The sequence below is a fragment of the Urocampus carinirostris genome, chromosome 10 (genome assembly GCF_059441175.1).
Source record: "Urocampus carinirostris isolate Australia breed hairy pipefish chromosome 10, RoL_Ucar_1.0, whole genome shotgun sequence".
Classification (NCBI taxonomy): domain Eukaryota; kingdom Metazoa; phylum Chordata; class Actinopteri; order Syngnathiformes; family Syngnathidae; genus Urocampus; species Urocampus carinirostris.
The window spans coordinates 8,988,417-9,006,227 of NC_142358.1; the positions used below are offsets into that span (position 1 = coordinate 8,988,417).

The 17,811-nt window shown below is 38.6% G+C and overlaps 1 protein-coding gene across 1 annotated transcript; it reads left to right on the top strand.

The window, feature by feature from the left end:
* Nucleotides 1–6,483: 6,483 nt before the first annotated feature.
* LOC148357640 (uncharacterized) lies at nt 6,484–9,049 on the top strand. Its single transcript, XM_088345791.1, has 2 exons — nt 6,484–6,618; nt 6,923–9,049. Exons 1-2 carry the CDS (start codon nt 6,589–6,591, stop codon nt 8,171–8,173), a joined length of 1,281 nt encoding a protein of 426 aa, XP_088201917.1. The 5' UTR covers nt 6,484–6,588; the 3' UTR covers nt 8,174–9,049.
* Nucleotides 9,050–17,811: the final 8,762 nt, after the last annotated feature.

The following is a 17,811-nucleotide window of genomic DNA, read 5'->3' on the forward strand; positions in this document are numbered from 1 at the left end:
TTCAGTTGACTTTCCATGTATGAGGCGTGTTGCATAACAAACAAGTAGAGCGAGGTAACCACTAACACGCATGGTCACAGAAATACACATGACATATTAGAAACATACATGTCCCAACACCGCAAAGCTCCAAACTTATGACCAATGGGTTCCACACCCCACGTCCATACTACAATTTCAAGAGAGGCTAATGCAGTCTAAGGTTTAGATGGTGCCATGCTATTTATAGGATGCGACAGTTCTAAATAGGTTGACATGAGGGGCCCGTCTGGCCTCTGTCAGTAGTCCGTCAGCGTGTCCACATAAAATAACCATTGGATTGAAAAAAGAAAAGAAACTGTTTCCAAGGAGAACATTATACAATTCAGCAGGACTAACGGCAATACAATAAAATCAATAAAAACATCTAATATCGATAGAAATAGACTTTCCTGGAATACATTTAAATTGTATCTAAAAGAATGTCATGATAAATAGGCAGTTACATATCAAGCGTAATGGCCCTGCAAGGCTTGGCTTTGCCGGGCATTCTACTTGGGCGAGGTTATTGGAGCCGTGGTTAGGAGAAAAAGCACCAGAGAATGCCAAAGAGCCGCATGGGCGCATGCAGCTCGAGAGCTGCTTGTACACAAAGGCAGATGTTCATATATTTTGTTGGTATTTATTGGGGGTGCTAATAAAAACTAAATTTTTTAAATACAACTGATAAAAAATAATAAACGCATTTTACATAGAGTAACATCAAATCATATCTGTGGTGGGCTTTTAGGGCCTACAAAGCCTTCTCTGTCGGCCTAAATAAAGGAAAATCTAAATCAAATTTATTTTGTCCATGAATACTTATTAAATAGGGCGGCACATCGGTGGTTAGCGCGCAGCCCCACAGTGCAGAGGTTCAGGGTTTAAGTCCGGCTACAACAGCCTCCCAGTGTGGAGTTTACATGTTATCCCTGTGCCTGTGTAGGTTTCCCCCAGGCACTCCGGTTTCCTCCCACATTCCAAAAACATGCATGTCAGGTTAATTGGCCGCTCCAAATTGTCCCTAGGTGTGAATGAGTGAGTGAGTTGACTGTCGCTGTGGCTGGCAACCAGTCCAGGTGTCCCCTGCCCATTGCCCGAAGATAGCTTGGATGGGCTCCAGCACCCCCGCGACCCTACTGAGGATACGCCGTGCAGATAATGGATGGATACTTATCAAATAATTCCAAATTGTCCGTCAGCTTCCTTTCATTGCTTTACTCCTAGTTGTGCTGCTTCCAGATGTGAGCTTCTATATTTAAGCATTTAACTAATCACTTTCAGTCATTAGTTGTTACCAGGCTTAGAAATCTGCTCGGAGGGCTTCAGAATTGGTTATGGAGCTATTGGTTTAGCCAATCAGATTTCGAGTTGGCAAAGTAAGGGTTTTCTAGAAGGCCCCAGGAAACGTCAGCTAGAGTGAGGCGGTAAAATCTATCATTCCCAATGATGAAGGTGCTGTATCTGAGTCGGATTTTCTTCTACTACTAGTACCCATTGAAACCAGTACTATTTGTCTCATGTGGGGTAGCAAACCCCGACCGCAAAAAATAACCTGGAGAGGGATATGTGCCACCAGGCTGTACTTGCCCAGGCTGAACTTGCTGCGAAAAACAAATAACTATAATTCTGTGCAAAAGTCAAAGGATTCATGAACGGTGAGCTGTATTACTTTGCTCAATTTTGCAAGAGTTATGATAATATCAGGCCTCCGATTTTCCGACATTTCCAGATTTAAAAAAAACTTTTTTTAATTGCATGCCGCTTTCAATTGCTTCTTTGTTTTGAAGTTTTGATGACTAATCTGCCTACAGGTTTAGTAAAGTAGAGTGTTCTAGAAGGACTGCCGCTTACTGTAACTACACTCGAATGATGTCCTGTCTGTACTGCTCAGGCTTGTGAGTATATACTGGAAACCGACATGCAGTACGTGTGGACTGTCACCACTTAAAAACCATCAGATAGCAGAAATGAGCATTGAAGTACAATTGTGCGCCGAAAAAAATCGGTTTACTTCCCTGAAGTGATCTAAAAAAAAATCGCGTCAGTTGTCGACTCACCTTTAAAACTGCCGAATAAAGAAAACACTCAAACCGACCTACCATTATAATATTTTTTTTTAATGCTATTAAGACCTTCAACTTTGTTTTTTAACCTCTATATAAATGGACCACGGGTTTATTCTCACATTAGGCCAGGGGTATTAACCAGAGCTTGAGTCTGGCTAAATTTGGGCCAAAGTTTTTTCCCGCAAAAGTTCAGATGAGAACTTTCCATTTTTATCAAATATTGTTTATTTAAATCCCCTACACAAAATTAGAGCCAGAAAAAAAAAATCTACCAGTAATGAAGTCGCAATCTGCTAGGGCCACACTTAAATGGACATTGTGTATTATTCTGTGCCTCCTAGTGGTAAAATGAAAATGTCATTCATTAAAAACCAAATAATATTGCTTTGAACAACATTATTTGGATGGATTAAATGCATTTGCCACCCAACAATTAAAATAGCAGTTCTCAAATAACTCCTCCCAAAAAGTTAGTGTGGGAAATTTATTATGAGAGAAGCATGCATAATGTCAGTTATATCAAGATTGAGAACCATAGCGCTGTTATAAAAGTGAATTTAGAATCATTAGACATGGATTAAATACATCTTGGGGATATTGCATATTTTCAAAAATATATTCATTGTTATAGACGGATCGGTATTAAATGGATGCCCTAATAATGGGAAAAATTATTTTGTTTTTGTTTTTACTTGAACAGCAGGTTGAAGCTTTACACCAATAAACAACAGCGACAAGATGATGAAGGTGCTGTATCTGTATCTCCTGCAACTAGTGACCATGAATATCTGTTTCATGTAGGGGAGCAAACCTCTACCCCCTCCCCAAAAAAAACTGCCTAGAGCAAGTCTGGTGTCGCCAGGCGTACTTGCTTAAGACACACCCCAGGAAGTGGACCCAGACCCAAGACCCAAGACAAGACCCTGGTGGTTAAATGATCTGCGAACTGTAAATTAGCAAAAATACCCAAATTATATACAGGACTGTCTCAGAAAATTAGAATATTGTGATAAAGTTCTTTATTTTCTGTAATGCAATTAAAAAAACAAAAATGTCATACATTCTGGATTCATTACACATCAACTGAACTATTTCAAGCCTTTTATTATTTGAATATTGCTGATTTTGGCTTACAGCTGAAAAAAACTCAAAAATCCTATCTCAAAATATTAGAATACTTCCTCAGACCAAGTAAAAAAATAATTTTATAACAGCAAAACTAAATCAAACATTTGAAAATGTCCATTGATGCACTCAGTACTTGGTTGGGAATCCTTTTGCACGGATTACTGCATCAATCCGGCGTGGCATGGAGGCAATCAGCCTGTGGCATTGCTGAGGTGTCATTGATGCCCAGGATGCTTCGATAGCGGCCTTCAGCTCATTTGCATTTGTAGGTCTGGTGTCTTTCATCTTCTTCTTAACTATACCCCACAAATTCTCGATGGGGTTCAGGTCAGGGGAATTAGCAGGCCAATCAAGGACAGTGATGCCATGGTCAGTGCACCAGTTACTGGTGGTTTTGGCACTGTGGGCAGGTGCCAGATCATGCTGGAAAATGAAATCCTCATCTCCATAGAGCTTTTCAGCAGATGGAAGCATGTAGTGCTCTAAAATCTCTTGGTACACAGTTGCATTTACTCTGGACTTGATGAAACACAGTGGACCAACACCAGCAGCTGACATGGCTCCCCAAACCATTGCTGACTGTGGGAACTTCACACTGGATTTCAAGCAACTTGGATTTTGCTCCTCTCCAGCCTTTCTCCAGACTCTGGCGCCTTGACTTCCAAATGAAATGCAAAACTTGCTTTCGTCTGAAAAGAGGACTTTGGACCACTCTGCAACTGTCCAGTGCTTCTTTTCCAAAGCCCAAGTCAGACGCTTCTTCCGTTGTCTTGAGTTCAGAAGTGGCTTGACCATGGGAATACGGCTATTGTAGCCCATCTCCCGGACACGTCTGTGAACTGTGGCCTTTGATACCTGGACTCTAGCTTCAGACCACTGTCTTTGAAGCTCCCCCAAATTCTGGAAGCGGCTCTTCTTCACAATTTTGTTAAGGCTGCGGTCATCTCTCTTGGTTGTGCAGCGTTTCCGGCCACATTTTTCCCTTCCAACAGACTTTTTGTGGATATGCTTTGAAACTGCACTCTGTGAACAGCCTGCTCTTTGAGAAATTTCTTTTTGTGTCTTACCCTCCTGATGGAGGGTATCAATGATGGTCCTCTGGACAGCAGTCAGATCAGCAGTCTTCCCCATACTTGTGATTTAGTTTACTGAACCAAGCTGAGTGTTTTTAAGGCTAAGGAAACCCTCGCAAGGTGTTTCGAGTTAATTAGATGATTCAGGTGATTAGTTGAATAGCCTACATGTATACTTTTTCATGATATTCTAATATTTTGAGATAGGATTTTTGAGTTTTCTTAAGCTGTAAGCCAAATTCAGCAATATTAAAATAATAAAAGGCTTGAAATAGTTCAGTTGATGTGTAATGAATCCAGAATGTATGACATTTTTGTTTTTTTAATTGCATTACAGAAAATAAAGAACTTTATCACAATATTCTAATTTTCTGAGACAGTCCTGTAGATGTGTATTTTCTTAAATACTGGAAGGTTGAGAATTTATGTTACATACCATGAGAATCACCTCGAGAGAAATTACACAATTGTCCGCCATTTTACTGCTACAGTACCTGAGGAAAATATGCTTTATGGTCACTTTGAGTTTTTTTGTTTGTATTCTTACTTGAGATTTTAGCCTTTGTTTTTGATTACGCAACAAAATGCAGGGACATGTTGTATTCTAAAAATACAGACTGTCCCTTAAACCTCTTATTTTAAGGTGGGGGCCTCACACTATCCTCCAGAGGGCCCCCACGCAACAGGTTTAGGCCCCCTGACCTAGGCCATAATAATGGATGCGAATCCTCAAAGTAAACACTGATGATTTAATGTAAGCTCTAAAACAGTGAGGTTTCTCTTCTCATTTCCCTTCCAGACCAAAGGTTTCGAAAGTGCGCTAATCAATAGCCGTGTTTGCGTACGAGTTGACCTCTTTCTGACAGAGTGTTCATAACCTGTTTTGGTCATAACAAAAACTGAAAGTCTGGGGAAAATACTTCCCTATTAAATCCGGTAAGGATAAATTTTGGGTTCTGAGTGGTAAAACTATACAGTAAGTGGTCACGTACACATACGTTTATGGCACTTCCTGGTACCATATCATTAGTCACTCAAATGCATGATTACATGTCCTTTCGATGAAAGTAGCTTGAGGTTGAAAAATTGCTGCTGAACAATTTAATTTGCCTTTTCCACATCTGGTAGTTTTATCGCTACAGTGTGTTTTCAGATATCTCTGAAAAGGAGTGCTAAAATGTACAAGGGAGAATACAAAATATCGAGACTCAAAGTGACCAGAACACATTTTCCCCCTCACTTTTTTTCCTAGCCTTTCACAAAGAAAGAAAAAAAGTATAATACAAAAGGAAATAAAAAACGGGGATAAATATGAAAAGCTAAAAGAAAAAAAAGAGAAGGAAAAAAGGAAAGAAAAGAAAGCAGGAAAACTGAAAAGGAGAAGATAAAAAAATCTAGAAAAGGGGGAAGCGAAAAATGGAATAAAAAATGCTCAAAGTAAGTGAAAATGAAAAAAGAAATGAGATGAATAATACTTAAATTGAGAAAAAAATAATCTTACAGTGGAGCCATTATTTAACAAAGTTTTTTTTCTGTTTGTTTGTTGCTGCAAAAAATAAATAACTATAATTATTCGAAAAAGAAGGAAAAGAAGAAAAAGGTTCAGAGGGTAACCTTGGCAGCAAGATGTCAGCTCCCTCTAGGTGAGGCTCATCTCATGTCAAATAAATGCTAATTTCTCAACTGCCGAGTATTTTGAAAATTGCATGTTTACATGATTGTTAATATTTTTTGCTTATTATTTAAATCAATATTGTTTTTATTTTTTTCAAACAGAGTTTTTGTTTTTTTATCACCAGGAGGTGCTAAATAATACACACTGTCCTAATAAGATGGTCAAACTATTCTCTGGGTAAATGTGTTTATTACTCTCTGGGGATAACTTCTAGTACTTGTAATTCAACTGAATTAGATAGCAGAAAGGGATGAGAAAGTTCTAAAAACAAAACAGCTCACCCTGGAGCGGGCTAAAGGATTGTATGTCAGACAGCCACAAAAGTGACACATTTCACTCAGCTAACTAAAAATACAGATTTATGTACGTGTGTGTCTCTGTGTGTAAGTGTACTCTGTTTTGTAAAAACGCCCAACCCTGAGCTCACTTGAAACCTGAGGTGGAGGGAGGGACATCCGGGAACACAGCGAGTGGAAACTCCTCCCAGCTATAGGCGGACTTTCTTAGGCGCACATAAAAAGTGCAGCACACCAACAGACCTTAGCATACTTGGCTCCGGAGACGGGTATCGAACACAGAATCGAGGATCTAAGTTGACTTTCCCGGCCTACAGGGTACATTCAGTATGTCTGAAATGCATGACATTTTCACAAAGGTGAGTCAGCTTTAAACCTATTTTGACTGATGTCTTTATGTGTTGTCTTTAGACAGGTGACTATTGATTTGACCGAAAACACACCGGGGTTAACTAACCAAGTGATTTACGGTGTGTTTCAGTTGAGTCCCCAGGCGGTTAAGGAATCCGTGAACCGTGTACCTATACTAAAAAAGTGTTATCTAGCATTTTTTTGTATTCAGTTTACGTGAAGTTCGTACCTTATAGAAAGAGCAATCCTATTTACCTTAAGTTTTTCAAACTGTTGCCAGTCGTTGAACTCAGCTTAATCTATCCCCAACAGAACCTATTAAACCTGGCGCTTGATGAAGCCCTGCTCCCAAGGCCGTCTCAACTCAAAGTCCCGGGGCACGGTCGACTGAACCGGTCGGCCTCGTTTTTCGCACCTTCCTCCCCGCCGCCCTCCTCCAATCTCAGTTTTAGCACTGAACAGATCAACAACGATGACGGAGGCAATGCGCTGTGGTCGTCAAATATCTGGAGTCAGGCCCCAAATCTCCAAACTAAAGCATCTGCTCTCCAGGGACGCTCCATGAGCCTAACCGAATCCAGCATCTCCCTGCTATCCTCTATAGGACAACTCAAAAACTTGGAGGGTTTACCTTCAGGCCTGGTCACAACAGTGGCCCCACCACCAGGCTTCCCTCCTGCATCTAACCTGCCTTCCCAGGTTACACCCATGCTGTCCTCCAACCGTTACAAAACTGAGCTCTGCCGTGGTTTCCAGGAGACAGGCAGCTGCAAATACGGCAACAAGTGCCAGTTTGCCCACGGCGAAGCAGAGTTGCGTGGGATGTATCGTCATCCAAAGTACAAGACAGAGCCTTGCAGAACCTTCTACAACTTTGGTTATTGCCCATATGGATCTCGCTGTCACTTTATCCACGAAGATAAACTCAGCGGAGGTCAGTTGGCATCGGGCAAACTCCAGCGCCAACTAAACCCCAGCACAACTAATGACCAGAATCCACGCCATCAACTTCGCCAAAGTGTCAGCTTCGCGGGTTTCTTGGGCTCTTCACGAACCTCCCCTCCGCCATCGTTCCATACATCCTTTACTGATCCAAACCTGGGCTTCAGCAGGGCTGCTTCTGTGTCTCCACCTCCAGCAGATTTGTTATCCCCAGTGTTTGGCGACACCCTGACGCGGGAAGTAACAACATTCCAGTTCAGCAACCATCAAACCCGAGCCAGCACTGGAGACATCCACAACATTCCTCTCATATTGGAGCCAAAAGCCACGCGCTGCATGTGTGGACACGGGAAGGACTTCCCGGCTCTGCACGGCAACAGTGGCAGAGAGTTTGCCAAAATTATGGAAGGGTCTCAGCAGGACAGCAGTTCCTTATTAGTGAGTTCCAGCCACAGCGGGCCGACAAAGCACCACAGTCTGCAGCGTTTCTCCTCTGAGGACTCCCTGGAAGACAGCTACAGCAGCAGCAGTGGAGGTTCCAGCGGGTCTGAGTCTCCGGTTTTTGACGGATCAGCCACCAAAAGGCTGACTGTATTTGAACGTCTGTCTCTATCAGACTAAAGAAATCACAAAAAGAACTGTGTCTGTCCAGGCTTACTTCAGAACCAGGACTGATCAGGACAAGTCAACTTTTCATGACTCAATACTTCATGCTCTTAAATCATCCTTTTCAAATCTGAACTTGTCTCAGACAAAGTGATTCCTCTCGTTCTAAGTGTAGCAGACACGACCTGTTAATGTGGTCGTTGACCAGGCCGTCAATTTGGCTGGTTTACAAATGTACCCCTGTTGTGATCAAAATGGTTCTTCATTTGAGTTAATCATTAGTGCCTTGCATTAAATAATCTCCCAGCCTCAGAAGCCAGCACCCCTCAGTGCCAAGAACGGTGTGTGGGATCCTCTATTAGAGAGGCTTCTCATGTGTAATTGATTTGATTTTGTATGTGTAATGCACTTTACAGACAAAATAAGGGGGAGATATCCTTCTCCCAGTAGCATTTGACTTAAACTTCATACTTATTTTTGTGTGGGCCTGTGTGATTGAGTACTTTTCATTTTTAGTGAAACCAGGGAGGAAAGCAGATGCAAGATCAAACATGAAATGCCAAATATTAACATATGACCCACTTCAGCATTTTGTAATTGTTGGCGGTTTCTTAACGTCAACTCTTCAAAGGCCCCTGTTTGTTGTTGACAGCCTGGTGCAGGGACTTGAACACAGTATTCTTTTGGTTGTTGGTTGCCTTGCATTGTTTAACTTAAAGAATTGTATTTATTATATTTATTTCAGTTTAAATAAAAATGTATTTTTTACTCTATTTATAAAGAATTATGCCACGGTCTGTGAACTATCAATGTGAGAAAAGGGAGTTTAAAATGAGTATATTATATTTTTAATTGTCCAAAATGGTCTGAATAAATTTCTGAAAAAGTAAATTGATTTTTGTTCTGTTTGTCTCCTTTGTTGTTTGTACGGAAGATTCAACACAAAAACAAGTAATTTGTTATTTTAACGTGCATTTTGTGATACAATTAACAGACGTGGGCGATCTGAAATATTTAGTATCGATCTGGTCCAAGTAAATACATGGTAATATCAATCAATATTGGTCCATTACCAAAACTGTTTGCTTGAAAATGTCATGATCATTGAACTGTCCCCTTTCAGATAGTTTATATTTACAATAAACACAGCACAACGATTTTAGGCACTAAACATGTTTCTTTTTTGTTGTCAAACTGACTGAAATAATTTAAACTTTGACAGTATAACAATATTTATATTACAACTGATTTAGAACAAGAGCCAACAGAGTAAAAAAAATGCAGCAATTTAAATAAAAATATAAATATAACTGTCGACATGTCAACTGTACCTTCCATTGCACAATATTTGGAAGATAAATCCAGAAAGTGCAAATAGTATAAACAATTCAATCTAAAAACCTTTACAGTAACAAAATATAAAATTCTTCTACTACAACAACTGTTTCAGAAAATGTAATGTAAAAGTGACACAGTGACAACAGATTTACAGGTTTTTGTTCAGGACATGTTTACATTTAGGTTGCAGCTCGTTACTCTTTGAAGGGATCATTTTTTCACGCATTTATGTAAATTTGCCACAGTAGTAGACCATTTCACCACACAAATAACACCTAGTATTGTCCTTTTCTGTAGTTGAAAAAAATTCCACACCGCACTGCGCTTTCCCTTTTTGCCTCTGTCATATTTAGCTTCCGGTTGGGCTGAAAGCATAGTTTTGGCCCTTTCTTCTGCCTGGCAGACAGGATGCAGCAGCAGGCCAGGTAGGGAGATATGCTCAAAGTGTGTCTGTGAGTCACAAAACAGGCAAAAAGGTGGAGAGTATTCGAGAAGGATTGTGTTATTCACATATAGAGAAGATGCACTTAGAGGAAATTGGTGGAAGGGTGAAGTATCAATCCCAGGGCAATAGTATCAATCCGATCCAAGTACTTTCTTAGAATCGATAATGTTGATATTTTGATCAACCAACACACACCTAGCAATTAAAAATTTATTTTTTTTGTTAGTATATTGTCATAAGTAGCTCACGAGGTAAAGCGCTTGTCTAAGGATCAAGAGGTTGTAGATTCGATTCCCGGCTCCCCTGTGTTATATGTTAAAGTGTTGTTGGGCAAGACACTGAATCCCTAATGCCCCCGCTAAGCAGGTAGTTGCCTTGCTTGGCTGACGCTGCTATCGGTGTGTGAATGTGTGTAAATAGGTAAGTGTGAAGCACATTGTAAAATGCTTTGGAAGGTCTTCAGTGACTTGAAAAGCGCTATATAAACGTAACCCATTTACTTTTCCACCCGTTGAATGAACATTTGTGTTTCTATTATTTTATAAGTGTAAAAGGGGGATAACTTTCAAACATACTAAAAATCACACAAATGAATTTATACACATTATTCATCACTCTTATATTTTCTGAATTTACATCAGGGGTGGGCAAACCATTTGAGTAGCGAGCTAAGATATTGGGTTGAAAAATTTAAGCAAGGGGTCGGTCCTGGAAACCTACCCAATTTCTTATAGTTATGAACAAATATACATGCAGACATCTGCCGTCATATTTATTTTTGTAGTGTTTTTTAGTTGTATTTGTTTCATCAAGTTGGTTTTAAAATACTCCCAATACATCTTTGAGACCAGGTGGAAACATTTGTTGGCCTGGATGGGAGTTGGGCACCACCAGGCTGTACTTGCCCAAGACACGCCTCAGGAAATCGTGCCCCTAAGACCCTAGTACAGGGGCGACGAACACGCGGCTCTAGAGCCGCTCTTGGCCAATAAGAATGCGGCTCTTTGCCTCATCATATTTTCTATATACTGTTGCTCTTTGCCTTGTTTCATGTTTAGTTTTTTTGTGTGTGTTGAGGGTGGACAGTTTCCTTGAAACAACACATGTACAATACTTGTTGTATTGTAAGGAGAGGAGTGTGTTATGGGAAATAATATGTTTTTAATTGTGTGTGTTTTGGTGTGTCTGTCTGTCATGGCAGATCAGTGCGTGGTGTGGCTCTTTGACTCAGTTAAAAATTTTGTCTCTTTGTGTCAAACTTGTTCACCACCCCTGCCATAGTAGTTAAGGGATAACAAAACCAAACAAGTATTAATCTTTTATTTTTGTGGTATTTTTCAAGTATTTCTGTCGTACAATTTTTTTAGTATTTTCATAGTAGTATTTTTGTAGTATTTTCATAATAGTATTTTTGTAGTATTTCTGTAGCAGAATTTTGTAGTGTTTCTCTCGTATGATTTTTGCAGTATTTCCCTCGTAAGATTTTTATAGTCGATCCGTAGTAGGGTATTTGTAAAATTTCCGTAATAGGGTAATTGCAGTATTTTTGTAGAATGACTGTGGTTGTATACTGGTAGTATTTCTGTATTAGTATTTTCATAGTAGTATTTCTGATGGATCTTCTGTAGAACTGTTTCTTTTCAGAATAAAGGTAAAATATATAAAGTCCCCTTTTTCAAGCACTAGATTTAATATCTAGTTTTGAAGCAATTCTGTCCCTTTTGTAGTAGTACTAATTGGGTGCAGATATGAAAAAACACAAAATCTTTTTAATTTGTAGTACTTTATTTAATGTATATATTATATTTTGACAGTTTTTATTCAGCAAGTTTGATTAACAAGCCTTTTGCCTGTTGGGCACAGTTTGCCCACCCCTAATTAAAAAGTGGAAAATACTGGAAATGCACCCTTTAGACTCCTCTTAATGGTTTCGATGAACTTTTTTTTTTTAAATTAAAGGTGCACGCTGAAACCTGAACACTTTACGACTTGACAATGACAAATTGGTCTATAAAGGGGTTAAATGCATCTTCAATTTTTTTTTGTCTTTTCATTAAGGATTAATTAAACTTTAGCATCAAGCTTTATCAATTAACATTGATATTATAATGCTGCTGATATTGTCATTTTTGACATATTTGAAGGGTATTTTGCTTTGATTGCTATAAATATGAGTATTAAATGTTCATGTTCAAACAACCAAAGGGAATCAATGAGGAATAGTGCTTTGGTAGCTTTACCGGTAGCACTCAATGGAAACAGCATAATATTTCTGAAATTTGTTTTTAAAAATTTTCACTTCTCCTAAAATGTGATACACAATTTGCTTAGCTTGCTCTTTAACCATGAATCAGTGCTTCTCTCTGATCCCTACAGCTCTTGTCAGCATGTTTCATGTCTCCTGGTGTTGAAATTTCATGACAATCCAGTGTTGAAATTTCCACTTAAAACTCCCACTTTGACCTCGCGTTGAGCAAACAGTCTCCAAAGCAAAGAAAACCTCAGCTATGCTGTTGAAGTACAGGACTCTTTGTACCACAGCTTAAAAACAAACCTAAATACTACTCTGTGTTTCACCATATTTTGAAACGACTGTGCGTTTCTTGGAAACATTTGGCAGTTAAAATCAAAACAAAAATGTTGAATCAATGTAAGCATGTAGGTTGTAATTGAACAAAAAAAATAAGCAATGGTGTTTGCATTTAGTTAGTATTTGCATTTAACATTTATTAATGTTCTTTTATTATTATTATACTTTTAATATTGTATTTTTTCATATACTCATTTTAGTTCAAAATTGTGAATTTGAAATCTATGCACCTCCTTTTAAAGTCGTTTTTGCAAAAAATATTTTTAATATGTTTTTCTTATTTTCAAGATTTTTGCACAGAGAATATTTTACTAACAGGTTTGCAATATGTTAATCTAAAACAATGAGAACAATTGCAGTAATTTCTGTCATTTGTTCACATTTTTATATAAAGTGTATGAAAAAAAATGTGTCTCAAAATGAAAACAATAGGGAGGTTAAATAAGTCAAAATTAGTTTTATTTTTCATATACCCGGAGCTATCCGGCTTCAACGCCGCTATACAGAGACACGAAAGCCGGGGGGAATCGGAGAGGAGGCGGACTTACTAACACGAGGTGGTGTATCCCTGGATTTTCACAAAGAAAAGATTTCCATCTGCCGCAGGGATGTCGAACTTTTGGACTAGCGTGACGTCATCCACTCCGCTACAAGCACCCCTAGAGCATCATGTTAATCTGTTAATAAACAACAGGGTAGACTGCTGGAAGTGTGAATTTCCCTACAGGCATGAATAAAGTATCTATTTATCTATCTATCTATCTATCTATCTATCTATCTATCTATCTATCTATCTATCTATCTATCTATCTATCTATCTATCTATCTATCTATCTATCTATCTATCTATCTATCTATCTATCTATCTATCTATCTATCTATCTATCTATCTATCTATCCATCCATCCATCCATCCATCCATCCATCCATCCATCCATCCATCCATCTATCTATCTATCTATCTATCTATCTATCTATCTATCTATCTATCTATCTATCTATCTATCTATCTATCTATCTATCTATCTATCTATCTATCTATCTATCTATCTATCTATCTATCTATCTATCTATCTATCTATCTATCTATCTATCTATCTATCTATCTATCTATCTATCTATTTAAAATTCTTGTAAAGAATGGTAGTACTTTAGATTGATGATGACCGTTTCATGGAAGTGTTTTAAAACAGGGCTTAAGGTATCAAATAAAGGTTTCAAACAAGGGTTGAAGTTTAAAATTAGGGCTTCCAACTTTTTCATATGGGTTCAAAACTGGGTGAGGTGTGAAAGCAGGGTTAAGGTTGCTTATTTAAGTTTCTAACCAGTTATAAGGTTCCTGACCCGAATTAGATGGCCGCTTTCTTGTGTCCCGTTTCATCTGGAGGGACGAAAGCATGACCAATTTGGGTGTCGAGGTGCTTAACTTGTTTGGGTGTTTGGGTTGGGTTTCCTTTTTTCATTTCTTTGTTTATGTTTGTCTTGTTGTCGGTCAACCCTCTCGGGGGATATGACCAGGATAGATAGATAGATAGATAGATAGATAGATAGATAGATAGATAGATAGATAGATAGATAGATAGATAGATAGATAGATAGATAGATAGATAGATAGATAGATAGATAGATAGATAGATAGATAGATAGATAGATAGATAGATAGATAGATAGATAGATAGATAGATAGATAGATAGATAGATAGATAGATAGATAGATAGATAGATAGATAGATAGATAGATAGATCGATCGATCATATGTGGAGGTATCACTGTATCTATTTTATAACACATCATATGTGTATAGTGACTTATTTTCAAATGCAACTGTTATGTTTTTGACTTTTTAATAAATTGTAATTTACCATATCTGGCCATTTGAAGACAGCCATTCCGCTGATGTGGCCCTTGATTAAAATGACTTTGACACCCCTGACGTACAGTATCTAGGCTCATCTGTGTATTGTCTTTACCAAAAGTAAACGCTGTTCCTCTTTGTAATGAGAGGGTGTGTTTCCATGACAATCAACAATGGGTAGACCACAGTGCGTAAACCGTGAAAGCTAAAAGAATGTATTACTGTGTGTTTGTTGCGTTCATTTGACTTAGTGAGAACAAATATATCCGTACATCATAACAGCCTGTTCAAGGAGTGAAAGAAAAGTGTACTGTATTAGTCAAGGAATAAGATGTGTTGGTAACTCCAGCTAACATACAGTAAGCATGTACCATTTTGCGAGTCTACAAACTAGGGCGGATCGAATGATAAAAATATCAATACCAAGCAAGTACTTGGATCTGGTTGATACTTTACCCCTCCACTAATTTCCTCAAAGCACTGCTTATATATGTAGATAGCGCAATCCTTCTCTCTCTGACCCAAAACCCTCGGCCACACTAAGTTTATGCCTGAGTGTGTGACTGACACGCACACTTTTAGCAACTGTCCTTACCTGGCCTACTGCTGTCTACTGCCTGACGGGCAGAGAGGGCCAAATCTATGTGCCCACCCTTAGCAGAAGCTGAAAAGGACAGTGGCAAAGACGAGGCGCAGCGCAGTGTTGACTTTTTTTTAACCTACAGAAAACGACAATCCCAGGTGTCATGTGTGGGGTAAATCTGTTGTCTACCTTGGCAATTCCACAAATTGAGATAAAAACATGAAATAACTCACCCTACAGATACCGACAAGCTGCAACCACAAATGTAAACATGTAGCTGTTCCTAAACAAAAACCTGTAACCCTGTTGTCACTATAAGAACAGAGCCGATGAGAGACAATTGACACTTAATTTGCATTACTTCCTTTTTTTCCTAAATATTGAGCAATGGAAGGTATTTTAGTTCTCTAGGTGATATTGTTGTACAGTATTTCTATTATATAGCTGCTCTTTTAATTTTCTTGGTGGATTCTCATGTTTTGAAACAGTTGTAATAGAAATAGTTATGTTTATTTTTCTATACTGATATGCAGTGGTACCCCTACTTACGAATGTCTCTACATATGAAAACACCTGAACGGGAAAATATTACCTCTAGATAGCACCAGTTTAGAAGTCAAAAACACTGTACAGTACACGCTGCTATTTGCTGCTCCCAGAGTTTCCCGGAACGGAAACAAACTGGCTATCGCTTGTAATCTGCCTAGCTACCAGTGCGCATGTGTACTCCCAGCATACTGTTCATTTCACCGTCACAGTTCAGAGTTCACAGAAGAGCAGGAAAATGCAGCCATAATTCAATTAGCCTAAATTGAAGACATTTGAGAAAAATTCTATGAAGTCCCGGAATTTGTAGAAAGGAATCACCTGGAAAAAGTGTTGGCGAGTCGAGCTACGTCTGCCTCATGCATTTCTGACGGATAGTCAAAAGCTAGCAAAAGCAAACGTCATTGGATCGTATTTTCAATAAACGCAAGGCAAACGGGTGAATTAATATTTGTATTATATCCTTTATTGTTCATTTTCATACATGATGTGCCTCCCGTTTTATGTTTTTATGGCGGTAATGTAATCATAACGTGTATTTGTTTCATGTTCTGATTTGGTTTTGAGGGGCTTGGAACAATTAAGTGCATTTACATACAAAATATGTCACTGCTTACAATGTTTTCACGTTACTAAGCTATTCCCAAAACAAATTAAATTAATAAGTAGAGGTACCACTGTACTGACATCTTTAGTACCTATAATCTTTGTGCTGTGTCTATGGTATTTATAAACGAATTTAGAGGCGGAGAGATTCTATTATTCAATGATCATGACATTTCCATGAATAAGGAATCATTATCAGATAGGTATCAAACAAAAGTACTACCAATTATCTGGATCGGATCAATACCAAAATTCTTAGTATAGCGCACCGCTACTACAAACTGTATTTGTGGAACTCACTATATACTCTGTTGGCTGCGGCTGCATCGGCTCGCTACAACGGGTCAGGTGTATCGACATTTCGTTCTTACAAAGAATGACAATACAAAGGAAATTATTATTATTATTATTATTATTATTATATACCAGTTCTTCAAAAGAAGACAAAAATTCATCATGTATTTTAATTAATGGCAAAAATGTATGTGTGGATTCCTTCCTTGCGCCATGCTATACTGTCATTTAAACGGTAAACCTTATCATTAACCAAGTGCAAAGATCACAAACAGTCGCCGTGGTACTGTCAATGATCAACCATTAAGCTGTTACAGTCACAACCTTTCACCCGTGTCAGCTGAGCATGTACATACGTATGCACGTAGATACACACACAATCAGTTGAACACTGGACATCGATTAAAGTAAAAGAGACACAAACAGAAATTAATTCAACGTCTTACACACTAGACACAAAAAGACATGAAATGCTATTAATTTCACTATTCTATATAGTCTACATATAGGGAATCAGGTTGAAATGGAATGCAGAATTCACAGTGGGGGGCATTGTTAGCCATGTTACTGTAAAACACTGAATAGTTTCAGTCACTAATTCAAGGTTCACAAATCGCTTAACTGCCTTGGTTGTTGGGCCACTGCTTCATGTAGTGTGTCTTGGGTAAGTATAGCCTGGCGGCACCCATCCCTCTCCACGCTAGTTACTTCATTTACAAAGTAATTCAGTTACCCACCCATTTACAGACTCCAAAAAGCAGTACATTTCTCTGAAAAGTTACAAATGACCATAGAAGCCGACCCCCTAAAACTGTATTAATATAGCCACATATCGGTAATGAAAAAAATATAAGAAAATGTGTACTCCAACCAGTAAATGTGGTGCAACCTTCATATTTTTTGGCTTTTGCAATCTCAAGAGCTTGCAAACAAACACTTGGTCGAGACTGTTAAATGTTGCGGGTGGACCCAAGTGAAGCAGGGGAGCTCAAAATAAGGCTGGTATTTAAAAACGCAACCAGGAAAGAAGTAAAAAATGACCAAAGGGTCACAAAACAACCAAATGTCCAAACAAAATAATACCTCAAAATATTTAAACCAGGAAAAAAAAGACCAAACCGAAAATGGGAATGCAGATGCAAGGAAAAAAAAGGAAAAAAGACAAGCAAATAATGTCCAAACAAAACAAAACCTGTCATGATAGTGAAAGACCAGGTGGAAAATGGCATGTAAAAAGCAAATGCTATGAGCCGACACCATGTACTATCGAAACAGTCATTATAAAGGGTACGGATAACTAGGGAAAGGTGTTCTGAGATTGGGATCAGGTGTGTCTTGCTCAACACCCGGTTGGCGACCGCAGGGGGAAGGTGGTGTGCCAGATTCTAACAGAGA

What these genes read in the sequence shown, in the direction of transcription:
- LOC148357640 (XM_088345791.1), top strand. Translation starts at nt 6,589, where the DNA reads ATGTCTGAAATGCATGACATTTTCACAAAG. An exon ending in TGCATGACATTTTCACAAAG is followed by an intron (nt 6,619 to 6,922) that starts GTGAGTCAGCTT and finishes TATCCCCAACAG; the next exon opens with AACCTATTAAACCTGGCGCT.